We start from the raw sequence: 27,023 nt of genomic DNA on the forward strand, positions 1-27,023 counted from the left end.
GGTGGGGTCGAATTGCAAAACTATTCTGGGGAAGCAAACATTCTTCATGCCAAGTTTGAGCCCTGTTGGTCAAAGGGTGTGGAAGATACATCAGAACACATCACACACACATATCCAGCGATGCTATATAAAAGGGGGATGGGGAGTGGGAATGTAATAATTAAATAATAATGATTTTTAAAAAAGAATACATCCAAAATAAAACAGCAATAAAGAAATTTACATCTTATTGGTTTGTTTCTACCAACAATAACCTAAATACGAAACCGGTCCAAAAAGACCCCCAAATGCATTAATGGGGTAAAATTTTAACAATACATTCTCTCTGACCCTAAAAATAAAAACCAAAACACTCACACAGGACTATGTATTACCCTTTATTCAAAGCACATTTGAAAGATCATGGGTAAACACGTTTTTATAACAAAGTTATAGCGAAACAAAAAAACAGCATAACCTGAGGGCATAAAGGACCCCCGAATGGAAGAGTAGGGGTATCGTTCCCAAATGCATCGTAGGGTTAAAGCCACTGAGCCAGAAACACATCCATGGATTGATTCCCAAGTGATAGGCTGACACGTGCAGTGGGTGCTTCTGTCACTTCTGTGTCTTTCACAGGCTCCGCCCACTACAGCTTGAGTTCAAAGTACAGTACCTTTTTAACTGTAAAAATCATGTTCCTCAGCTGCCTAAATCCGTGTAAATGCATGCAAAGAAACCCTTTTACTGGAAGTTTTTGATCAACTTTTAGATGTTAAAATCCGTCCCTTATTATGGCTGCTGGCCCTGCTTGTGCAAAGTTTCAAAATTAACACCTATTCACAAAAGGGCACAAAACAGGTGCCTTATAAACTACAGACCGGTCAGCCTTCATCCAATGAAAAGCCATGTTCTAAAGTCTAATATCACTGCAACTTCAAGTTTTATGCTTTTCTATTCTCTCAACTCTCAATATGCTTGACTCTTTATTATCCCAGCAATAGGGGAACAATCTGCACCTCAAAGCAGCAAAATTAAGTCAGTCCTGAATAATCCTGTAGCAATTCCTAATTTCTGTTCAATGCTGATATTGTGGCGTTTTAACGTGGACCTTCGAACTTTGTTGGTATTTTATTCATTTGGAATTTAGAGCCGGGAAATCACTTCCACTGAGCTGAATGCGATTTTACTTCTGGCACACAAATGTGACACAAGATTGAAATTAAAGTGGAAAATATTGGTATCAACCGATGGCACAAACTCATCTAAACTTCATTGCACTGAGAATGAATGCTTCCCAATCCGGTATGATAAAAAGATGATTCATTAGAGGGTTGTGCATTGACAGAATTGTGACCATGTCGATAGAGTAATGTATTGCCTGTAGAATAAGGTGGCAATAATTAAACTTTCAGCATTACAATGCTTATTTTGTCTAGTAAAGGTGATTGTGGGAGGAGTTTGGGGGGGAGTATGACAACATTGTTGAAATGTCACTTGTCAGTCCATTTCGTTTTTATTCAACAGAAAAGTTTCTGAAAGTGGAGGAAAGTAGGAGGAGGTGCAGAGTTGGAATCATATTCAGAATTATTTAGGGTGAATAGTCCAAAACACATATGGTATCACAAGACTTGCTGCCAATATGCATATACGGTATATATACAGTATATCAATTTATTGTAATAAAGGTCTTATTTTGCTGTTTGAAATGTTTTATTTTTGTACGTACGTAATCATGGGACAACAAAATTGACAAGTTAAATATTTGGGAAACTTTACAATCAGCAGAAAGTTTTTATGTTTTTACTGGTGTATTCATATCAATTTAACACGTGACGATTACATGGGTAGGGAGGCAGATTGTCCTTCAAGAGTGGCCACTGTATGTTGAGTTTGGAGTGTCTTTATTTTTTCCAAAAACCTGAAAAGATTGCTGACCTCTATACATCTCTTCTGTCTTTCTGCTCGTTCCCTCCATTACTGAAAAAAGTCCACAGAGCATTTTAGTGAATCTCAAGCAAACGTGAAATGGAGTGCAGCTTCAGCGTGTGGTGTACAAGAGCTGGTTCCGGGCATGCAGGATAGCCTTGAAAGCTTCTTCACAGCCAGGTGCTGAGCTTTTGTCCGGGTGTAGTAATATGGCGAGCCGGTGATACGCTCGTGTGATCTCCTCCCTGCTACCAACACAGCAGGAAATGCAAGGGAAGGGATTGGTGGAATAGCTAATACAAAGTTTGAACTAGAACGGCACTCGGTAGAGCGCATTACCTCCGCAAGGACTGAACAGTTACATTTTATATATCACTGATAGGCCGGATCTGCATCCGGACCTGAAACAAAATCTAATCAGCTTGTTCTTGTCACCTACCGAACTCATCCACCAACTTTTTGAAATATCATGCTATGCAGTATATTGCTTTTGGCCCCATCTTTCAATGGAGAAGAATCACTTCAAAATAATTAATGTATCCGGATCCGGATGTTCATCAAAATCGAATTAATTTGTCTTTGTCACACACCCCATCTGTCCAGTGTCCACCAAGTTCCTATCCGTCAATAACTTTATGAGACATCCTGCTCACAGGCAGGCAAACAGAGAAACAGGAAAGATGTGCTTAGCACAATACTTGCGAAATCCAAACAAACAATTGTTGCCATGGAAACAGCAATTTGGTAATTGGAAAGTTTGACCTTTCAAGTGTTTTACACGATGGAATGTTGTGCAGAACAAATTTGGTTGGTACATTTTCTAATTTTGGCCTAATAGGTGTTTTACATGTTTTGGCTGGCCTTTGAATTCTTAGAAAAATTCCTGAGCTTTGACACTAATATAATCACAAAAATGTCCCATTTCATTATAATGGGGATGAAAATGTTGCCACGGACACCGTTTTCTCTTTGCATCGTGGGACTTTTCTCTTTCACGTGGGACTTTTTGCTATACGACTAACCAAGAAGAGCAGAACCTGGAAAAAAAAAGAAAAATACATCTCTATGTATTAAGTAGGGAAACTGGAGCTTAAGTTGTAAACGTGTCTTCACAAGAGGGGTGAAGCTATGGTAGTTAGATAGGGGTTAGGATTAGTTCTCCCCCAGTATGTGATTGCCCTCAGTGTTTTTCCCCTATGTTTTTACAATTATTATAACAAGGCCGGCCATAAAAACTCTCGTACAAAAACAACAATAACAACCGTCCATTAACCAACCATAACCGGCATAATTGCCGACAGAAGCCCGAACATTCGCGATCGACAACTAAACCCTGCCTCCAAAGGTTCGTAACCGGCGGGCCACGCCCCGAGCTTCGTCATTGGTCGTGGAGACATGAGGTGATTCGACGAAGCTCGGGCATTGGACAGAGTGTGACGTCAGAGCGAGAAGGTTCGGGCAGGAGGAAGAAGAGTCACTCTCTCTCGGTTTGGCCTTTGTCTTGGGCGGTCGCTTTCGTCTTGTGTGCGCTTGTGAGGAGACGTTTCGGAACTTTGTGGAACTTTTGCAACATTGGAGGAGGGGGTGTTGTTGGACTGTGGTGCTTTTCGGGAGAGCTGGAGTCACATTGCGCATGGCGGTGGAAACGAGGAAGGGCGGTTTGACTGTTTGCTTCGCGCCTGGGCGTTTTCAACACGGAGTTTTGGCGCCATTGTTGGAGCGCTTCCCGCACGAGTGGCTACACCGGCGGCAATTGCCAACAAGCCCCTCAATGCATTTTGGACCAGAGTTGAGTACCGGCCGACTCAATAAATAAATATATAGTCCATGTATAATGTATATATTATATATTGAGGGAGCTGTGGCTCCCACGTCGATCGAAAGAATGGACGCGACAAAAAGCTTGAATTCATCTGAGCTGCTTTATTAGAATCAAACACTCAGGCACTCTGGGAAAAACGTTTTACGGTCGGCAATATATATCTATTCCGCCAGGGGGTTTGCCCAGGCCTGGCGCCAGGGGGCGTGGCCGGCTGCGGCCTGGCAAGCCGAGGGCGAGCCTGCCCGGGCGTCCCGACCGAGGCCTGGCAAGTCGAGCGCGGGCCTGCCCGGGCGTCCTGGACGAGCCCGGCCTGGTGATCGCTCCGCGTCCTTGATAGGTGCAAGGCGATTGTGTAACCCCAGCGGCAGCCGCTACACACGTCCCCCCAGAATCGACTTGCACCGGCAGGGTCAACTTGAGGGGGGTCCTGATGACCCGGCCGAAGCGACCCCTGGTGGGTCGTGGGAGGGGGTCCGGTGAGGTGGTGGGCGGTCGAGTGGGGGGCACCGTGGACGGGGGGCGGCCTCGCCGCGGCGGGAGGGCCACCCGTGGTGGGTGGTCGACGTCCACGTGCGCCGGCTTGAGGCGGTCCACTGCAATCCGGTCCGACCTGCCGCCGATGTCGATGACGAACGACTTGTCGTCCCGTCGCAGCACCCGGAAGGGCCCGTCGTACGGCGGCTGGAGTGGCCGCCGATGTGCGTCGTGACGCACAAAAACATACTCCGCGGTGCGGAGTGCTGGGGGGACGTAGGACTGGGGGTCACCGTGGTGGGATGTCGGCACGGGGGCAAACCGTCGGGCGGCCTCCTGGAGGTCCGAGCGCTGGCGAGCTGCGGACCAGGGGCTGGTAGCGTCGGGCACGAATTCGCCCGGGACGCGTAGCACCTGGCCATAGACCAGCTCGGCGGTGGATGCCTGGAGGTCCTCCTTGGGGGCCGTGCGAAGGCCCAAAAGGACCCACGGCAGCCGGTCGGCCCAACCGCCGTCTTGAAGGCCGGCCATGAGCGCGGCCTTCATGGAGCGGTGGAATCGCTCGCACAACCCGTTTGCTTGGGGGTGGTAGGCCGTAGTACGGTGGAACTTGACCCCCAGGTTGCGGGCGACCGCGCCCCACAGCTCGGAGGTGAACTGTGGTCCGCGGTCTGACGAGATGTCCGCCGGTGCGCCGAAGCGGGCGACCCAGGTGGCGATGAAGGCCTGCGCCACGTCGGCGGTGGTGGTGGAGACGAGGGGAACGGCCTCCGGCCACCTGGTGGTCCTGTCCACCATGGTGAGCAGGTGTGTGAACCCTCGTGATGGGGGAAGGGGGCCCACCAGATCCACGTTGACGTGGTCGAAACGTCGTTCGGGCACGGTGAAAGGTGCCAGCGGGGCCTGGGTGTGTCGGTGGACCTTGGCCCGTTGGCAGGCGGTGCAGGCGCTGGTCCAATCGCGGACGTCCCGACGAAGGCCGTGCCAGACGAAACGCGCCGACACCAGCTTCTGGGAAGCTTTCCGGCCCGGGTGGGAAAGGCCGTGGAGGGAGGCGAAGATGCGGCGTTGCCAGGTGACGGGCACGATGGGGCGAGGCCGGCCTTGGGAGACGTCGCAGAGCAGGACAGTGTCCGCGCAGGGGATGTCGGCCAGGCGGAGGCCCGTGTCCGCCGCCCGGAGGGCTTGCACCGTGGTGTCGGTGGTTTGGTCCGCCGCCATGAGCGCAAAATCCACGCCCAGGTGGACCGCGTTCGCGCTGGCCCGGGAAAGACAGTCGGCCACGGCGTTGTTTTTGCCGGCGACGTGCCGGATGTCCGTGGTAAACTCCGACACGGCGGAGAGGTGGTGCTGTTGGCGGGCCGACCATGGCTCTGTGACCTTGGCCATGGCGTAAACCAACGGCTTGTGGTCGACGAACGCCGTGAAAGGTCGGCCCTCCAGGAGGTGGCGGAAATGGCGGACGGCCAGGTGTAGACCGAGGAGCTCCCGGTCAAACGTGCTGTATTTGAGCTCGTTCGGCCGGAGCTGCCGGCTGAAAAAAGCGAGTGGCTGCCAAACCCCGTTCACCCATTGCTCATGTACGGCGCCCACCGCGTAGTCGGAGGCATCCGTGGTGAGGGCGATGGGAGCGTTGAGCACCGGGTGAGCGAGCAGTGTTGCGTCGGCGAGGGCCCGCTTTGAGCTTTGGAAGGCCGCATCCATTGCTGCGGACCAGGCGATGTCGTGCTTGGCCGGCTTGCCCCGGAGGGCTTCGTAGAGGGGCCGCATGAGTTGAGCAGCGCGGGGCACGAAGCGGTGATAAAAATTCACCATTCCCAGGAATTCCTGCAGGGCCTTTATGGTGCGGGGACGCGGGAAAGTGGTGATGGCCTCGACCTTGGTTGGCAGCGGCACAGCCCCGTTCTTGGTGATGTGGTGGCCCAAAAAATCAACGGCCGTCGTGCCGAAGTGGCATTTGGCCGGGTTGACGATGAGGCCGTGCTCGCTGAGGCGCCCGAACAGTGTTCGGAGGTGGAGGAGGTGCTCGGCCCGGGACGTGCTGGCGACGAGGATGTCGTCCAGGTAAACGAAAAGGAACGGCAGGTCACGCAGCACGCCGTCCATCAAGCGCTGGAACGCCTGAGCCGCGTTCTTGAGACCAAACGGCATCCGCAAGAATTCGAATAAGCCGAACGGCGTGATGACTGCCGTTTTAGGGACGTCGGCCGCCCTGACAGGTACCTGGTGATATCGCCGTATGAGATCAATTTTTGAAAAAATGACCCGTCCCGCCAGACGGGCGGAGAAGTCTTGGATATGCGGGATCGGGTACCTGTCGGGTGTTGTAGCATCATTAAGACGGCGGTAGTCGCCACACGGGCGCCATCCACCCCCCGGCTTTGGCACGATGTGCAGTGGCGAGGCCCACGCGCTATCGGAGCGCCGCACGATGCCGAGGTGCTCCAACGCGTCGAATTCGGCCTTCGCAACGGCAAGCTTGGCTGGGTCGAGGCGGCGGGCCCTGGCGTAGACCGGCGGGCCCGTGGTTGGTATGTGGTGCTCGATCCCATGCCGTACTGCGACGGCCGAAAACGTCGGCCGCGTGAGGGCCGGGAACTCCGCGAGCAGGCGAGCAAACTCGTTCGCCGCCGGGACGGTGCATGCCAGCTCGGTCGGCGCGGAGCTGCTCAATGTGCATACCAGGGAGCTGAAGGTTTCAGCGTTGATTAAACGACGCCGTTGGACGTCCACCAGCAGTCCGTGTGCGCAGAGGAAGTCGGCGCCGAGCAGAGCCATGGGCACGTTGGCGGTTACAAACGTCCAAGCGAAGCGTTGGCCGCCGAAGCAGAGGGTGACGTTGCGCGGGCCGAAGGTGCGGATAGTCGATCCGTTGGCCGCAACCAAGGAGGGGCCGCAAACCGCGGATTGCCTGTCCTGGTCAGAGGCGGGCATGACGCTCACTTGGGCGCCGGTGTCGCACAGGAAGCGCCGTCCGGACGCTTTATCCGTGATGAACAGTAAGTTGCCCGTGTGACTGTGGCCGGCGCTCATGGCAGGTAATGAACGCCGGCCTGGCCGTTTCCCGACCCGCCGAAGGTGCACGGGGGTCGGCATGTCCGGGCCTTCTGTCCGAACCTGGCATGATAGGAACACCACGCTTGGTCGGGTGGAGGCTTCGGACGTCGTGCTGAACGTGGTCGGCTCGGTATAGCGGCCGCCAATTGCGTCGGCAGTTCGGCCGTCGAACGCGCCGGGTGCTCGGGCGCCATGGATGGTGCATCAGGCGGCGGCGGGTCCCATGTCGCCGCTGCGATGCGCTGTCCCGCGGCGGAGATTTTGTCGGCTTCTCTGGCAAGGGCCCGGGGATCTGTGATCGTCGTGCTTGCCAGGGCGAGGCGTACCGGGTTAGGCAGCTGACGGAGGAACAGCTCCCGGAACAGGAATGCCGGAGAGTGCTCGCCGAGCAGCGAAAGCATGTAGTCCATTCGCTCGGAAGGGCGCGTGTCGCCGAGCTCCGGCAAATCGAGCAGGCGCCGTGCGCGTTCCGCCGCTGGGAGGGCGAAAGCATCGAGGAGAAGCTTCTTAATCGCGCCGTATTTGTCCGCGGCTGGCGGGCTCTCGAGGAGGCTCAGGGCGCGGGCTGCGGTGGCTGAACCGAGCGCAGCGACCACGTGGTGGAAGCGGGTGTCGTCCGCCGTGATGCCCCGCAGGGCGAACAGGGACTCCGCTTGTGCGAACCAAACCGCCGCGTGAGCCTCCCAGAAGGTAGGCAGTTTAAGGGCGACTGCCGTGTCCATGTCGGTAGGTCACCAATGAGGGAGCTGTGGCTCCCACGTCGATCGAAAGAATGGACGCGACAAAAAGCTTGAATTCATCTGAGCTGCTTTATTAGAATCAAACACTCAGGCACTCTGGGAAAAACGTTTTACGGTCGGCAATATATATCTATTCCGCCAGGGGGTTTGCCCAGGCCTGGCGCCAGGGGGCGTGGCCCCGCGGGCCGGCTGCGGCCTGGCAAGCCGAGGGCGAGCCTGCCCGGGCGTCCCGACCGAGGCCTGGCAAGTCGAGCGCGGGCCTGCCCGGGCGTCCTGGACGAGCCCGGCCTGGTGATCGCTCCGCGTCCTTGATAGGTGCAAGGCGATTGTGTAACCCCAGCGGCAGCCGCTACAATATATTGTTATGTTTTTGGGGTATGGATGAAATACCTTAATGAAGTATAGAATTGTATAAATTAGGATGCTCCGAGTGTCGCTAAGAAGAAGAACCCACCTAGATGTATCTAAGTAGTGTTGAATGTCTGGGTAAGATCGTATATGTGTCTCCATACGAGGGGTGGACCATGCTAATTAGGTAGGGCTTAAGGATAAGCCCCAGTGTGTAATTGCCCTGTGATTTTTCCCTTCGTTGTTATTGCATCAAAAAGGGCCGCCATTACAACTACAACGATCGCACTGTAAATGGACTCATTCGCTCACAACACTGCCGGGGCTAACCAACACCCAGCACATTTGCCAATCGGCATACAAGCCCCGCCTGACAGCCTTCGACGTCATCTGAACATACTCGTAATGAGGAGGCCACGCCCTGGCCCTCGTGATTTATGGCGGCGCGATGGGATGATTGAGTAGAGCTCGGTGATTAGAGAGAGTGTGATGTCAGCGTGGGAGATTCGAGAGCTGAAGGAGAAAGGGACGCGTCTCACCATCTTGGTCTCTCGGTCGTCTGGTTCTGGCTACGTGGCGGACGGTTTGAGTTGTGCTTCGGGTCGCTCGGCTGCGGCTGTTCTGGTTTGGTGCGCTGGTGCTGAGGAATGCAGTGCTAGCCTTCTTGACTGTTTTGACCATGAGGAGAAGGTGGGAGCGACAGTTTGTGGGGCTCTTGGCGCTTCGGACCGAGTGGGGAGCGAAGTTGGAGTGCCGCCCGGATTGCCTCGCGTACGTGGCACTGCGGAGAGCGACTGCACGCCATTGTTGGAGCGCTTCCCACGCGAGAGGTTTCAGGCCACCTTGAACCGCCATTTCATTCCACGATCTCGTTCAGAGAGATAAGTGCCGGCACTATACAAAAGGCCATTATTTATTTTCTTTTACTTTTGTTTTCCCCTTGTTTGCATACGAGTCTGAGTGGAGACGTCTCAATTAGGAATTTTAGTTTTTACCTCACCTTTCATTGTTACTTGCATTTGTTTTCATTAAATCATTTTTTGTCGAATTCTACTTTCCTTGTATTGTGGATTTTGCTCTCCCGTCTTTGTGTTTATGGGTTTGGATTAACCCCTGCGTGTGTTACCGATCAGGTAAGACTTCGAACCTTCCCGCGCATGCCACTACTGCCAAGTTGGGTATACGCCTCTGAGTAAAGCTCGTTTCGGCCATTCATCCTCTTGGGGTCTTAACCCCGGGGACACGACAATATCAAGTGAATAGGGTTGAAAATTGACGATTTGTGTGACCTTGAAATTTGACCTTTTGATTTATCGCCCTCAAAAAAAACAGGCTTGCAGCTTGTCACTACCTCTACCATGTGATGAAGCTTCGTGAAGATCAGCATAAAATGTGACCTGTAGGTGATTGAGATACAAACAAACAGACAGATAGACAGAATAACAGACCAGACCAAAAAATACTTGCAAATCTTCGATTTTGTAAGTAACAAGCAGATAAGGATGAAAACATAAAACCTTCGTTCACCTTGGGTGGCAGAGGTAATAACTGGACAGGAAATATCCAACTTGGGGTACAACTTACCGGGTTGTTCCAGGTCGCAAACCCAGTGTGTCCCAGGCGTCACGGCAACCACGGATCCTCATCACTGCCTCGGCTTGGTCTTTCCTACCTCTCCGAGATGTCCGACACCCATCGCCCTCTCCTCTTCCCACCATCGCTGCCAGCAAGGACTGCAGAGATCACATATCCTCGACCGAGCTCAGGTTTCAGAGTTCCCACAATGTACATAATGCAAAGTACTTTTTCCCAATCATTAATTTATGAGGTGATCCATTTTAACATACGCTCACTTTCACATCATTGAATGGAAGATTACATGAACCTGATCTACTTTGGAGTAATCATTAAGCAGGCTGTTTCACCTACATATTTATTCACATATTCACAATATTTATGTATTCACATATTTATGGATACAAATATACCCAACTACAAGTTATCAGTTTATAATCAATTAAACTGTCCATTATTTTACCTCAAACATATCAACAACACCCTGCCCAGTTTGGGCTGAAGTCTCAAAGTATAGGCAGCCATGACTCACAGCCCACGACCTGCCCTCACTCTCACTTACTACTCGTAGCCTTCCTGGTTCCACCTGCACACCCAGATAGATATATGCGTTCCAAGGTGAGTGAAACACGAAATCCGGGGCTATATTTCATGTGCAGGTAAAGTCTGTATTGTATGGTCATGCAGTTACTGGATTCAGATTCGGTAAAATCCTAGAAAACATTATATGGACTGCATAACAACAACCTGAAGTTTCACACAGTTTTTTGTAAAGTAAGGACTAATTCACTGATGATCTGCGACAACAATGTGGTACAAAACGTGTATAGGGAAAGTCAAATACAGCACCAATTAAGGTCCTCCGGGTTGGCATTTGACTTCATTTCCAACAAATGGGTTTCTGTAATTTTTTGGCACTTTGAAATGTCATTCCTGGGTGGTTGCATTTAGGATTTAAATAAAACATAAAACTAATTTCAAACTCTGACACTAAAAACTGACACAGAAAAACTGACACTAAAAACTGACACAGAAAAACTGACACTAAAAACTGACACAGAAAAACTGACACTAAAAACTGACACAGAAAAAATGACACTAAAAACTGGCACACAAAAACTGACACTTAATACTGACACATAAAAACGGACACACAAATACTGACACTTAATACTGACATAAAAACGGACACACAAAAACTGACACTTAATACTGACACATAAAAACGGACACACAAAAACTGACACTAAAAACTGACACACAAAAACTGACACATAAAAACGGACACACAAAAACTGACATAAAAACGGACACACAAAAACACATAAAAACGGACACACACAAACTGACACATAAAAACGGACACACAAAAACTGACACTTAATACTGACACATAAAAACGGACACAAAACTGACATAAAAACCGACACACAAAAAGACACTTAATACTGACACGTAAAAACGGACACACAAAAACTGACACTAAAAACTGACACAAAAAACTGACAAAACTGACACAAAAAACTGACAAAACTGACAAAACTGACACTAAAAACTGACACAAAAAACTGACACAAAAAAACTGACAAAACTGACACAAAAAAACTGACAAAACTGACAAAAAATTGACACAAAAAACTGACACAAAAAACTGACACAAAAAACTGACAAAACTGACACAAAAAACTGACACAAAAAACTGACAAAACTGACACAAAAAAACTGACACAAAAAACGGACACAAAAAAACTGACAAAACTGACACAAAAAACTGACAGCACTGATACTGATCCCTATCAAAGTTTTCATTTGTATCATTATGCATGTAAAACATGTCCACCATTAATGAACAAATACAACTTTCATTAATTTCTCAGTAATTTTTGTGGAGGAAGCCATTTCTTGTCCATAGCTCATGGTGGTAAAGCACGTGATGTCGGTTAAGTGTTTCAGTCAATCGTGGAGAAGACATGGCTGTCTCCACATAAATTACTGTGAAATACTTTGAAGTTGCATTTCTATTTCCTGCTTCTCTTCATGTATGTGAAGTGAAAAATGCAATAACTGCAATAGTGAAAAAAGTAGGTCAAGCACACAAATCAAATATCAGGTGCACAACCTCAGTGCAGTTCCACTATGACGATGCATCTTGGAAGGCCAAGCGGCCTGTGAGATTTCACATTGGCAAAATTGAACGACAACAAAAAAACATGTTATTTTTCAGACCGCCATTTTACCTTGACCTTTAACCTGGAGGGGTATGATGGAAATTAAGTGTAAATGCACCTTGCTCTAGGCTATTTAATTTATTTAAAGGGCAATTTAATTCTGATCAGACAAACCGGAGTCGAGTTCTGATGAATTTTTTTTTTAACGTCTATAATTAGGTCATGACCTTAAATTAGGTCAAAGTTAAAAAATTATGTCAACCCTGCATACTTTGTATTCCCATTATTGATCCCACTTCTTTTCGGAAAGTCTCAGCGAGCTCCGAGATACAGCTGTTCACTTTCATGATTTAATTGGCTAGGCCGCTGGGGGTTACAATCTGGATGGGTCTCCCCTCGGATGCATGACACTTGACTGCAAGTGTAGAAAATTGTAATTTGGACAGGATGCCGGTGTCGAAGATCAACTTCTCTATGCGAAGGACACCATGGTGTCTATAACGTCCACTATATAATCAAAGCTAGCAAACGGGACACCCAATTTAACATCCATCTGAGGATGAATCATCCTGCATGTGAAATGGCAGTTTATAGCTGGGACGAGATTCAAACCCAGGCTGGACAGCTCAGGCAGACCTGCATACATCCATGTTATCCTGCCAGCCTTCCTACATAATCACTACATAAAATACTGAACAAAATATCATCACGTGGGCTGGATCAAAACACGTAGCGGGCCATAGCAGGCCTGTAGGCCGGAGGGTTCCCATGCCTACTTTACAGGATTGCAGTGGAGCATTATATGTGTTTTGTGTCAAAGTATTTTTGATTTTCAAAATAATATTGCAGTAGAAAATATTGATTTCAAAATATGTCAAATTTGACAAAACAATTGACAAAATATGTCAAAAATATTGATTGCAGTAGAACCCCCATGTGTCAAAATATTTTCTTTATAAAGTAAAAGCTAGTGTAGAAGGTGTTCATCCTGCCACCAAGCCAGCAATGTCAGACCTACCTTATTGGCACAAACTGCACAAACGACAGAGTTCAGTGATCCACGGGGCATGAGGCAACGGCTCATCTCAGAGAGCCAGTCATCCAGGGCCTCAAAGGTATCTCGGCTGCCCGCATCATACACTAGCAGGGCTCCCTGGTTGTCATTGTAGAATTCGTTCCGTATCTGTCAAGACACCCAACACAGAATCTCATGGGTCTGGTGGCATTTGATATTTGCATGTTATAGTTGGATAATTGACTAATCACTTGTTCTCTCAATGGAAGTGCAACTTGGATGCATTTTATTGGATTAATGGTTTGATCAGAAATTAAGCACCTCACTCATCCTGCTGCTACAAGGGTTATATGTCTGTTAGTGTATGTCCAAAACTAACCATAAAACAAAGGCATATCATTTACATGTCAGGTACAATGATCATGACAATCTCAGGTTCAAACGGATTTTATCCATCAATTAACAAATTAATTAACACTGTGATTAAAAAGTCATTTTCAAATTCTCGTGCTTATTTTTCTTACTTCATAAAAGAGAGGATTTCCAGATGTGTCAAAAATATTCACTTTCAGTTCCGCATCCTTCAAATGCACCCTGCATGAAAAATACTGCAACGATGAGAAGATAACAGCAATGCCGTGAAAGAACTTGCGCAGTGAATTCTGTTATGCAGCGCCACCCAATATCCATCACACCAAAAGAGGAAGTATCAATAAATTTTGTCAAAAAGATCAAACTGAGGCTGGAACAGTTTATGGCTAAGCATATTACCATGGATCTACCTAGCCATCTAATTGAACAAACAAATTTTCAGCGATTCTTTGATAATTATTTATTATCCCCACACTTTTTTTTTTTTTAAACAGGATGATTTTGTGATCAGCTCTGTCTGTCCGTCCATCCGTCATGCTATCTCCAGCTAGACGGTTGCGCAGAAATTCACCAAACTTGGTAGTTATGATCACCACATGGCAAGAAGATGCAAAAGCATCGTCGGTTTTGGCCCCGCCCCGGCTGGACCTCTGGAGCGGGGCGGTCAAAGGTCAAATAACAGAAAATGCAATTACGGGCACATTTTAAAATATTTTTAAAATAAAAATTGTTGGGCAATCAATATTGGGGGATGAATTAAATATGTAACGATTGTTTTTGATTTGACCCCCGATTCATGCCCCGGGGTGGGGATCTAGAACCACAAGGGTCAAAAAAAAGATTTTTTTTTTAATTCCCAAAATTAGAGTCATTCCTGGTGGAACATTTTGCCATCTTTCAACTTTGCTTTAGGAGCGAATGGTGGGGATTTGTGATGGCGTGACATCGACCGCTCTTGGGAATTCATGTACTCATGTAAAGTTTGTCTTTGTTAACATGCTATCTAGACATGTTTTGTTTACTCCCAATGCTGGTGAGGCTAATGAGGGAACGAAGATAAAATTAGTTTGGGTTCACATCATTTTGACTTATTCTACTTTAAAGGGGGCTAGCAGGATAACTTCGATTTAGAGGAACGCACAATAGTCTCTGAAAAACAATTGTTTGCAAGTTCATGCCAAAGTTCAGTGTAATATTGTTTGCTGATAGGCAATGTTAGGCTTGGATGTAGAATGACTTTTAACAGAATTGCAGCCTGATACTCCTGGTTTATCGTGTATCAGAAGAATTCTATCATCGAAACCTCAAAAAATGTATTAAATACCCACCTTGTCAGGCCGTAGTCAATGCCAATCGTGGCAATGTACTTGGATAGAAATCTCTTCTCACAGTACCGCTTGATCAAACTGCTCTGTACACACATACCACCAACATGTACTCATGCTCTGTACACACATACCACCAACATGTAGCACCAACATGTACTCATTCAAAGTAAAATCGTTTCTGCAGTGAAAGCCTATCTGGAGCTCATGTACAATTTTAACAATCTGCAATAAAAAGTTAATGCAGAGCAAACTTCTCATCATGGACTATGAGGGAACATAAAACATGGAATCCACAAAATAATTCATTTAACAATACAAAATATATGATGTTGTTGGACCCCGGCATTTGCGGGGGATAGGTTCCTGGAAAATGCTGTGAATGTCGAATCTGCAAATGTGGGGGCATTGTTTCAATGAGAACATGGGGGATAGGTTCCCAAAAGTTCGTGATTAATAAGGGAGAATCAAAAATCCTGGGAAAAACTGTGAATATGCCGGCGAAACACCACGCAGCTCAGCGCTGCAAATGTCGAAGCAGGTCAGAAAAAACGTGAATAGCCCGTGAAAACCACGAATACACGGAGCACAGGGCCGCGAATGTAGAAGTAGATCAGAAAAAACGTTATTACGACTGCAAAAAACCATGAATACACGAAGCACAGGGCTGCGAATGTAGATGTAGATCAAAAAAAACGTGATTATGGCCGCAAAAAACCACAAATACATGAAGCACAGGGCTGCGAATGTAGAGGTAAATCAGAAAAAACGTGATTACGACCGCAAAAATCCACAAATACATGAAGCACAGGGCTGCGAATGTAGAAGTAGATCAGAAAAAACGTGATTATGGCCGCAAAAATCCACAAATACATGAAGCACAGGGCTGCGAATGTAGAAGTAGATCAGAAAAAACGTGATTACAACTGCAAAAAACCATGAATACAAGCACAGGGCTGCGAATGTAGATGTAGATCAGAAAAAACGTGATTATGGCTGTAAAAAAAAACCACAAATACATGAAGCACAGGGCTGCGAATGTAGAAGTAGATCAGAAAAAACGTGATGATGGCCGCAAAAAACCACAAATATACATGAAGCACAGGACTGCGAATGTAAATTTAGACCAGAAAAAAAACAGGAATACGGCCGCAAAAAACCACGAATACACGAAGCACAGGACTGCGAATGTAGAAGCAGGTCAGACAAAAACGTGAATATGCCCATGAAAAACCGCGAATATGTGAAGCACAGGGCCACGAATGTAGAAGCAGGTCAGACAAAAACGTGAATATGCCCATGAAAAACCGCGAATACGGGAAGCACAGGGCTACAAATGTAGAAGCAGGTCAGACAAAAACGTGAATATGCCCATGAAAAACCGCGAATACGGGAAGCACAGGGCCACAAATGTAGAAGCAGGTCAGACAAAAACGTGAATATGTCCGTGGACAACCGTGAATTCATGAAGCACAGGGCCACAAATGTAGAAGCAGATCAGAAAAAACGTGAATGCGGACATGACAAACCGCAAATATGTGAAGCACAGGGCTGCAAATGTAGAAGCAGGTCGTATTTTATCAACCACAAATATGCAGGGTCCGCAAATGTTGGGACCGCGAATGTCGGGGTCCGACATTAAGTGATTTAACAAAGTTTCCTGTGAATGAAAACTGTTCTGAACAATTTTTCCCACTGTTATACACATTTTAAAATGGAAGTGTATACATGTCCCCTTTTCCCTTCACTCCCAGTTTACATCCCTAAAGTTTGGTTACAATTTTATCAGAGGAGTAAATCGTCACTATCAAATTCAAAGAATAAAAACTTGTCCCTTAATTTATTACTCCCGCTAGGGAGTAATGCATTCGATCGTGTCCGTCCGTGTGTGTGTTCGTGTGTTTGTGAACAAGATATCTGGAAAAGTTCTGAACGGATTTGGATGAAAGTTGGTGGGATGATTGCCCTTGGGATAAGGAAGAATTGATTAGTTTTTGGTGAACCTCAGGATATTATTCCGGATCCAGGAATTTTTTGAAGGATTTTATTTACCATTGGAAGATATGGCTCAGCAGCGGCCACCCACGGCGGGAGTATGTGCTCCATTGAGTGGTGTTCTAGTTTTTTCCTTGCGTTAATTTCTAATATCACGTCCACCCCTCAGTATACCTAGGGTTGTTATTTTGCTAACTTTCCTCTGTTTATAATTCAGGTTATCAGCATGTACATTCATATCTCCCCCCATCCCCTCATTCCTTTCCCCAATCCCCCACTTGTTCTTCCATTCTTACCTTGCCCACTCTGGAGTTCCCCAGGCTGATAAGCTTCACCGATACTGAGTGGGTTGAAGCCATGGACAGAAATGTTCACCTGGTGTCACTCAATACATGAACAGCTGCAGGGTGAGACAGATTCTACAAGTATGTACTGAGTATATGTAGTAATTGTTTTCTAACCCTTGACAGTTTTCTGCTCTCAAGCTTCTTAATTAAGATAAAATCTGCTGAAAAATGCAGAGCTTGCAGACAAACTACAGAGAAAGATTAAAAAAGTTAAGACAAGAAACTTGGGTGTGCTCGGAGATAAGTCCAGACTATTAAACAGAAATTTTTAAGAGCCAGTATAGGGAGACAGTGCATGCAACAGACGCAGTGCATGCAACAATGGAATATAATGGAACAATGGTGCAACAATGGAACAATGGTGCAACATGCAACAATGGAACAATGGTGCAACAATGGAACCATGGTGCAACAATGGAACCATGGTGCAACAATGGAACCATGGTGCAACAATGGAACAATGGTGCAACATGCAACAATGGAACAATGGTGCAACATGCAACAATGGAATAATGGTGCAACAATGGAACCATGGTGCAACATGCAACAATGGAACAATGGTGCAACAATGGAACACTGGTGTAACATGCAACAATGGAACAATGGTGCAACAATGGAACAATGGTGCAACATGCAACAATGGAACAATGGTGCTACATGCAACAATGGAATAATGGTGCAACAATGGAACCATGGTGCAACATGCAACAATGGAACAATGGTGCAACAATGGAACCATGGTGCAACATGCAACAATGGAACAATGGTGCAACAATGGAACAATGGTGTAACATGCAACAATGGAACAATGGTGCAACAATGGAACAATGGTGCAACATGGAACAATGGTGCAACAATGGAACAATGATGGAACAATGGTGCAACATGGAACAATGGTGAATAATCATTAAGAAACGGAGTTTGAAAGATAAACACAGAAACAGGAAAGATGAATACGGAGAAGGAGACAGCATACAGTGCAAAACTACTCTTGACATGTTCACTCAGCCTGTAATTCTATCCGCAGTCTCTGCGGGGCCTCTGGCTGCTTGCCATAACGAGGACAAACTTTCCAATGTGTCCAGCTTGTTGGTTAACTATCGACAACCGCCCGTGTGTAAAACAATATGGTCATGCACCATAGTTGACTGTTTAGGCCCTGTTGCATCTCCCGGAAGTAGCTTATTAGTCCAAACCTGGAATGACGAACTATATTTGCAAGTGTTACAGATATAAATTGTAATTGGATACTCACGGGCATGCTGCTTCCTACACGTTCCCTTATCTTCGCGCTGGGAGTCTGGGACAGGCACTTTCACTGAACTTTCTGCTTTCTCATACCTCCAGTGTCTTTCCTTTGCAGTTGTCGATACAGTGAAGCCGCTCAATGCCGACAGGTGTACCTCTCTCGTGCGGGTATTTTTGAATCACAACTTGGGTCGCCCAATTCGTCTCTTTCGTCAGCTACACGTGCCCATAAAGTAAATGCTTAGGGAGACGAGACGACCTCCGTTCTGTGTATATATATATGACATAACCAGTGGACGAACAGGTACAGCTGCTTGAGAATACCGTAGATGCTTGACATATTGGCCTTACGTATAAAACCACTGAATTAGGAACCTCTTTGTACTAAGTGATTCCAAGAATGTGGCACATTGGCAGCGGAGATGGAAGCTATTCGGTTTCATATCCTGGAAGCCATATTGTTGCTCCATGTTTCCCTGCTATATAGCAAGGTGCTCAGGATGCAAACCTGTTCTACTTACATTTTAAAGTTGTGTTCATTTAACCCTTGGTTAGGTCACCGAATGTGGTTGCAGACTTGCCAGTGCAGGCATTTGCATCTTCTGCTTCTGCTTCTGCTTACAGTGGATCCAGTTCACTAAACTTGTGAACAACTTCTTAGAGATGAAGTGTTTTCTCCAGGTTGATGATTAAGGAAAACTCATGACATGCATGTGATAGGCTATATTGATGAGTCTTGAGTTCACTTTCAGAATGAAGAACCAACTAGCTAGAGGTACGCACACTCGCCTCCAACCTGTCTAGCCTGGGTTTGAATCCCACCTGAACTATAAACAGTCATCCAGGTGTTTCTCAGGCACGGTGATTCATTAATGTGTGTGTTGTCAATTGGATGGACGTTAAACTTGGAATCCTATCTGCTGGTATTCATTGGCAATGTTAAAGATTCCATGGTGTTTTTCGTGAAGAGTAGGAGAGCTATTGCTGGCACCCTGAACAGCTTCCAAATTCCTGCCCTGACTTCCTGAGTCGGAGTGGCGACCTGACCAGGACTGTAGCCTTGTGTTTGATGCACATCTTCTACTGATTATGTTGTAGCTGCAGGAGGGAAAGCCTTGGTGATCCTCTATTTGTCTACAAACTAAAAATCCAGCGAAAAGCGAGACTCTCTGTGGCATAAGCGGTTCTGTGAGAAGATGGCTTCCAGCACGTCTCACGTTCAACTACAGAGCTTAATGCCACCTACATAATCAGCAGCAGGTACCACAATCTGTGCACCTTCAAGTTCATGAGTGGTCTCCTTCCAAAAGAATGGTGATGGCAGAAGAGCGACGAGGGCTTTGTTCCTCTCCAGACAGACGTAGCTCCTGCTCCTGATGAGTTGCTGCGGGTCAACAGGTGCAACTGTCAAACCGACTGCAGCAGCTTGAGGTGCACATGCAAGAAGCACGTGACATTGAGTGTACTCATAGTCGTGGAAACTGCAGAGTATTTGGTTGTACAAACATAACACAGCTGGCATTTGGTGAAGATGAAGACATTGTTGCCTTCTTGTACATCGACACATTTTACCCATGGAGGGGAGATGCTGGCAATATGGCAACTACTCACCTTCTATGCAGATCTATGCTTCTCTTGCCAAATCAAGTGGTGGTGGTGGTTCGTGTGCAGCCACCCGGCTGCTGGTTGCATCATTTTTCTGTGGGCACTGCATCAAAGGCATTGCTGCACCCTGAACCACTCACAGCTTTCTGCTCTAATATACAGGGGGCACTGCATAAAAGGCATTGCTGCACCCTGAACCACCCACAAATTCCTGCTCTAATCTACAGGGGGCACTGCATCAAAGGCATTGCTGCACCCTGAACCACTCACAAATTCCTGCTCTAATCCACAGGGGGCACTGCATCAAAGGCATTGCTGCACCCTGAACCACTCACAAATTCCTGCTCTAATCTACAGGGGGCACTGCATCAAAGGCATTGCTGAACTCTGATTCACTCACAAATTCCTGCTCTAATCTACAGGGGGTACTGCATCAAAGGCATTGCTGCACCCTGAACCAACACCCAAATTCCTGTTCTAATCTACAGGGGGCACTGCATCAAAGGCATTGCTGCACCCTGAACCACTCACAAATTCCTGCTCTAATCTACAGGGGGAACTGCATCCAAGGCATTGCTGCACTCTGAACCACTCACAAATTCCTGCTCTAATCTACAGGGGGCAATGCATCAAAGGCATTGCTGCACCCTGAACCACTCACAAATTCCTGCTCTAATCCACAGGGGGCACTGCATCAAAGGCATTCCTGAACCCTGAACCACTCACAAATTTATGTTCTCATCTTAAGGGGGCACTGCATCAAAGGCATTGCTGCACCCTGAACCACTCACAAATTTCTGTTCTAATCTACAGGGGGCACTGCATCAAAGACATTGCTGCACCCTGAACTACTCACAAATTCCTGCTCTAATCCACAGGGGGCACTGCATCAAAGGCATTGCTGCACCCTGAACCACTCCCAAATTTTTGTTCTAATCTACAGGGGGCACTGCATCAAAGGCATTGCTGCACCATGAAGCACTCACAAATTTCTGTTCTAATCTACAGGTGGCACTGCATCAAAGGCATTGCTGCACCCTGCACCACGAACAAATTTCTGTTCTAATCTACAGAGAGCACTGCATGAAAGGCATTGCTGCACCCTGAACAACACACAAATTCCTGCTCTAATCTACAGGGGGCACTGCATCAAAGGCATTGCTGTACCCTGAACCACTCACAGCTTTCTGCTCTAATATAGAGGGGGCACTGCATCAAAGGCGTTGCTGCACCCTGAACCAACAAACAAATTCCTGTTCTAATCTACAGGGGGCACTGCATCAAAGGCATTGCTGCACCCTGAACCACTCACAAATTCCTGCTCTAATCTACAGGGGATACTGCATCAAAAGCATTGCTGCACCCAGGACCACTCACAAATTCCTGCTCTAATCTACAGGGGATACTGCATCAAAAGCATTGCTGCACCCAGGACCACTCACAAATTCCTGCTCTAATCTACAGGGGGCACTGCATCAAAGGCATTGCTGCACCCTGAACCACTCACAAATTTCTGCTCTAATCTACAGGGGGCACTGCATCAAAGGCATTGCTGCACCCTGAACCACTCACAAATTTCTGTTCTAATCTACAGGGGGCACTGCATCAAAGGCATTGCGGCACCCTGAACCAATCACAAATTTCTGTTCTAATCTACAGGGGGCACTGTATCAAAGGTATTGCTGCACACTAAACTACTCACAAATTTCTGCTCTAATCTACAGGGGGCACTGTATCAAAGGTATTGCTGCACACTAAACCACTCACAAATTCCTGCTCTAATCAACAGGGGGCACTGCATAAAGGCATTGCTGCACCCTGAACCAATCCCAAATATCTGTTCTAATCTACAGGGGGAACTGCATCAAAGGTATTGCTGCACCCTGAACCACTCACAAATTTCTGTTCTAATCTACAGTGGGCACTGCATCAAAGGCATTGCTGTACCCTGAACCAATCACAAATTTCTGTTCTCATCTACAGGGGGAACTGCATCAAAGGCATTGCTGCACCCTGAACCAATCACAAATTTCTGTTCTAATCTACAGGGGGCGCTGTATCAAAGGTATTGCTGCACACTAAACCACTCACAAATTCCTGCTCTAATCTACAGGAGGCACTGCATAAAAGGCATTGCTGCACCCTGAAACACTCACAAATTCCTGCTCTAATCTACAGTGGGCACTGCATCAAAGACATTGCTGCACCCTGAACCACTCCCAAATTTCTGTTCTAATCTACAGGGGGCACTGCATAAAAGGCATTGCTGCACAGTGAGCCACTCACAAATTTCTGTTCTAATCTACAGGGGGCACTGCATCAAAGGCATTGCTGCACCCTGAACCACGCACAAATTTCTGCTCTAATCTGCAGGGGGCACTGCATCAAAGGCATTGCAGAACCCTAAACCACTCACAAATTCCTGCTCTAATCTACAGGGGGCACTGCATCAAATGTATTGCTGCACCCTGAACCACTCACACATTTCTGTTCTAATCTACAGGGGGCACTGCATCAAAGGTATTGCTGCACCCTGAACCAATCACAAATTTCTGTTCTAATCTACAGGGGGCACTGCATCAAAGGCATTGCTGCACCCTGAACCACTCACAAATTTCTGTTCTAATGGACAGGGGGCACTGCATCAAAGGCATTGCTGCACCATGAACCACTCACAAATTTCTGTTCTAATCTACAGGGGGCACTGCATCAAAGGCACTGCTGCACCCTGAACCAATCACAAATATCTGTTCTAATCTACAGGGGGCACTGCATCAAAGGCATTGCTGCACCCTGAACCACTCACAAATATCTGTTCTAATCTACAGGGGGCACTACATCAAAGGCATTGCTGCACCCTGAACCACTCACAAATTTCTGTTCTAATCTACAGGGGGCACTGCATCAAAGGCATTGCTGCACCCCCAACCACTCACAAATATCTGTTCTAATCTACAGGGGGCACTGCATCAAAGGCATTGCTGCACCCTGAACCACTCACAAATATCTGTTCTAATCTACAGGGGGCACTGCATAAAAGGCATTGCTGCACCCTGAACCACTCACAAATATCTGTTCTAATCTACAGGGGGCACTGCATCAAAGGCATTTCTACAGGCAACAAGAAGCCACGTGCTTCATTCGAAAGAATTAATAAATCAATCTGTTTCAGGGAACATTCGTGATTCGTCCATTATTCATTCGAATTCATTCACGGAATGAGTAGCCTTTGGAAGATAATACAGTTCGCGCGACACATTTGCGAACACATTCCTGTAATTTCACTAAATTTCTCCCGTACGCTGTTTCATCTTCATCGATGTACCCTGTCTATGGAAAACGGACTCCGTTGGACTACCTGTCATTAATTCTACCACATGTACACTCGCGATCTCCCCACATTCACCTGTGGAGATCCTCCCCATACCTGTGGTCCTTTCTCGCATCCGCCCGTTTCGTTCAAGACACGTCACGCGGTTGCCATGGCGACGCACGTCACTTGGTGACCGACGAACACAATTCCCAGTGTTCGCCATTTTTGTATCTTACACATTAACATTTTAAAACTCAGTTATACCCTCATGATTTATGTACAGACGCCAAGCATGGGACAACGTTGCTCTACAGGAGACATGGCGTGTCCCCAAATGCCTCTGAAAGTCAAAAATTTGTGTTTTGTACGAGGAGGGATTCAAAATGTTGTTGGAACGATTACATATCTCACATTAGTGTAAGTCTCCAATAAACGCCGATAAGTATATAAACTTTTCCTTAACCATTATTTTTATAACATAATTTAATAACTTTGGTGATTTTTGGACTATTGCAAGTATCTCATTCCCAAAACGTATATACGTACATTCTGAGCCAATTCTAACCTCATGACAATGTACAACATCTTCATCCGGAGTACCGTTAACTGTGTAGGTGTACATCTTCACTCTTGGCTGGTGCACCTGCCGTCCAATTTGTACCTCCGCCACCGAAGGTGGATGGAGGTTATGTTTTCACCTTTGTCTATTTGTTACTTGCAAAATCGATGTTTGATTTCCAAAATCCAAAAAGTCTGTTTGTTTGTCCGTTTGTGAACAAAATATCTCAAAAGGTTGTGGACGGATTCGGACGAAATTTGGCAGAGATGTAGAGTATGTGACAAGGACGATTCGATTAGATTTTGGTGAAGATCTGAATGTGGATTCGGATATGTGATTTTTTTTTTTTTTTTTTTAAGTGATTCATCACCATTGGGAGATCGGGCCAAAAACGATACATAGCAGGATATCTCAAAAAGTTATGGACGGACTTGGACGAAACTTGGTGGACCGGTTGGGTGTCTGACAAGGAAGAATCGATTAAATTTTGGTGAAGATCTGAATATGGATTCGGATATGTGAATTTTTTTTTTTAAAGTGATTCTTCACCATTGGGAGATTGGGCCAAAAACGATACATAGCAGGATATCTCAAAAAGTTATGGATGGATTTGGACGAAAGTTGTTGGACAGATTGTGTTTGTGACAAGGAAGAATCGATTCTTGGTGAAGATCCGGATCCGGCTAGTATAATTTTGAAGTGATTCTTCACCATTGAGTGATATGGCCAACCAGGTGGAGGTATGTGCTCTCCACTGAGTGTCAGTCTCGTTTTAAACAGTATTTAAGGTTCACGGAATTTAAAAAATCGGGCCCTGAAAATATCAGGATCTGCAGAGGTTTGTGGGGGGTTTGAATGACTTGCTCCTGATCGAGGTGATCGAGCTTCAGGACCCATGGTCCTATTTTTCTCGTATCGGATTGGTCTTGTCTTGGTTTGGTCTTGTTCTTGTCTTGTCTTGTCTTGGTGATTGGTCTTGTTCGTTATTTTTTTTTTGCAAGTATGTTGCTCACTCCGGTTTGTGTGTTTGTGTGTTTGTTTGTGTGTTTGTCTGTCCGCTCACTTATACTTGCCTACAGGTCACGATCTTAAACCGATCTTCACGAAACTTTACCAAATGGTAGCGTTCGTGCTCCGACAAAATCCTATATATTTTTGGGGTCAAAAGGTCAACATAGGCCAAAGGTCAACCACTTTTTTCAAGTTTCTAAAATCTTCAATTTTCATCCGATAGACTTGAAATTTAAATAGGATTTTCATGTCAGCGAACTGAATTCAACGACTAACTATTTTTGAGATCGACATAGGCCAAAGGGTCAACATAGGCCAAAGGTCAATGACAATTTCAAATTTCTAAAATCCTCAATTTTCATCCGATTCACTTGAAATTTGAATGGGATTTACATGTCAGCAAACTGAATTCAACCACCAACTATTTTTGAGATCAGCGTGGGCCAAAAGTTCAACATAGGCCAAAGGTCAACCACTTTTTTCTATTTGTAAAATCCTCAATTTTCATCTGATTCATTTGAAATCTGATTGGGATTTACATATCAGCAAAGTGAATTCAACCACCAACTATTTTTGAGATCGGCATTGGCCAAAAGGTCAACATAGGCTAAAGGTCAACAACCATTTCGAATTTCAAAAATCCTCAATTTTCATCCGATTCACTTGAAATTTGAATTGGATTTTCATGTCAGCTAACTGAATTCAACCACCAATTATTTAAGAGGTCAAAAGGATGCTCTACTGACTGCCATTCTGCTTTGTTCTCTTTTGCCAAGTGTCACTCTATGAGGGATTTTTCATTTGTGTGTTTGTCTGTCCGCTCACTTATACTTGCCTGCAGGTCACAATTTTAAACCGATCCTCACGAAACTTCACCAAATGGTAGAGTTCGTGGTCCGACAAAATCCTATATATTTTTGGGGTCAAAAGGTCAACATAGGCCAAAGGTCAACCACTTTTTCAAATTTCTAAAATCCTCAATTTTCATCCGATTAACTTGAATTTTGAATAGGATTTACATATTGGCTTATTGAATTCAACCACCAACTATTTTTGAGATCAGCGTGGGCCAAAAGGTCAACGTAGGCAAAAGGTCAACCACTTTTTTTTAATTTCTAAAATCCTCAATTTTCATCCGATTGACTTGGAATTTGAATAGGATTTTCATGTCAGCGAACTGAATTCAACCACCAACTATTTTTGAGATCGACATAGGCCAAAGGGTCAACATAGGCCAAAGGTCAATGACAATTTCAAATTTCTAAAATCCTCAATTTTCATCCGATTCACTTGAAATTTGAATGGGATTTACATGTCAGCAAACTGAATTCAACCACCAACTATTTTTGAGATCAGCGTGGGCCAAAAGTTCAACATAGGCCAAAGGTCAAACAACTTTTTTTAATTTCTAAAATCCTCAATTTTCATCCATTTTACTTGCAATTTGATTGGGATTTACATATCAGCTAACTGAATTCAACCACCAACTATTTTTGAGATCGGCATTGGCCAAAAGGTCAACATAGGCCAAAGGTCAACAACCATTTCAAATTTCTAAAATTCTCAATTTTTATCCGATTGACTTGAAATTTGAATAGGATATACATGTCGGTGAACTCAATTCAACCACCAACTATTTTTGAGATCAGCATAGGCCAAAAGGTCAACATAGGCCAAAGGTCAACAACCATTTCAAATTTCTAAAATCCTCAATTTTCATCCGATTGACTTGGAATTTGAAGGGGATATGCATACAGGTCATTGAATTCAACCAATTATTTTTGAGGTCCACATCGACCAAAAGGTCAACAAAGGCCAAAGGTCAACTACTTATGTGAAGTTTCTAAAATCGTCAATTTTCATCTGATTGACTTAAAATTTGAAGAGGATTTGCATATCGGACCACTTAATTCAACCATCAACTTTTTTTGAGGCCACCATAGGCTAAAAGGTCAACATAGGCCAAAGGTCAACAACTTTATTTAGGGATTTCGCAAGTATCATGCTATGTACGATATATTTCTTGTTTGTCTGTCTGTTTGTCTGTCACTTGCCTACAGGTCACAATTCCAAACCAATCGTCATTAAACTTTACCAAGTTGTAGAGGTAGTCACAACTGAGAAGTCTCGATTTTGAGGTC

At 46.0% G+C, this 27,023-nt stretch overlaps 1 protein-coding gene across 2 annotated transcripts; it reads right to left on the reverse strand.

Annotated features, from left to right (window-relative positions):
• Positions 1 to 361: 361 nt before the first annotated feature.
• On the reverse strand, positions 362 to 18,694 carry DNAJC27 (DnaJ heat shock protein family (Hsp40) member C27). 2 transcript variants are annotated; one of them, XM_068109362.2, is made up of 8 exons: positions 18,402 to 18,694; positions 17,096 to 17,199; positions 14,808 to 14,890; positions 13,632 to 13,701; positions 13,111 to 13,275; positions 10,388 to 10,510; positions 9,934 to 10,082; positions 362 to 2,153 (listed from the first exon to the last, which is right to left on the reverse strand). In XM_068109362.2, the coding sequence occupies exons 2-8, from the start codon at positions 17,156 to 17,158 to the stop codon at positions 2,021 to 2,023; spliced, it is 786 nt and encodes a 261-aa protein (XP_067965463.1). In that variant the 5' UTR covers positions 17,159 to 17,199; positions 18,402 to 18,694; the 3' UTR covers positions 362 to 2,020. The 2 variants fall into 2 exon arrangements, with proteins under 2 accessions (XP_067965463.1, XP_067965460.1); XM_068109359.2 differs by having other exon boundaries at positions 366 to 2,156; positions 18,402 to 18,688.
• Between the last annotated feature and the right edge of the window lie 8,329 nt (positions 18,695 to 27,023).

Source organism: Myxine glutinosa, chromosome 2 (genome assembly GCF_964187855.1).
Source record: "Myxine glutinosa chromosome 2, kmMyxGlut1.1, whole genome shotgun sequence".
NCBI lineage: Eukaryota > Metazoa > Chordata > Myxini > Myxiniformes > Myxinidae > Myxine > Myxine glutinosa.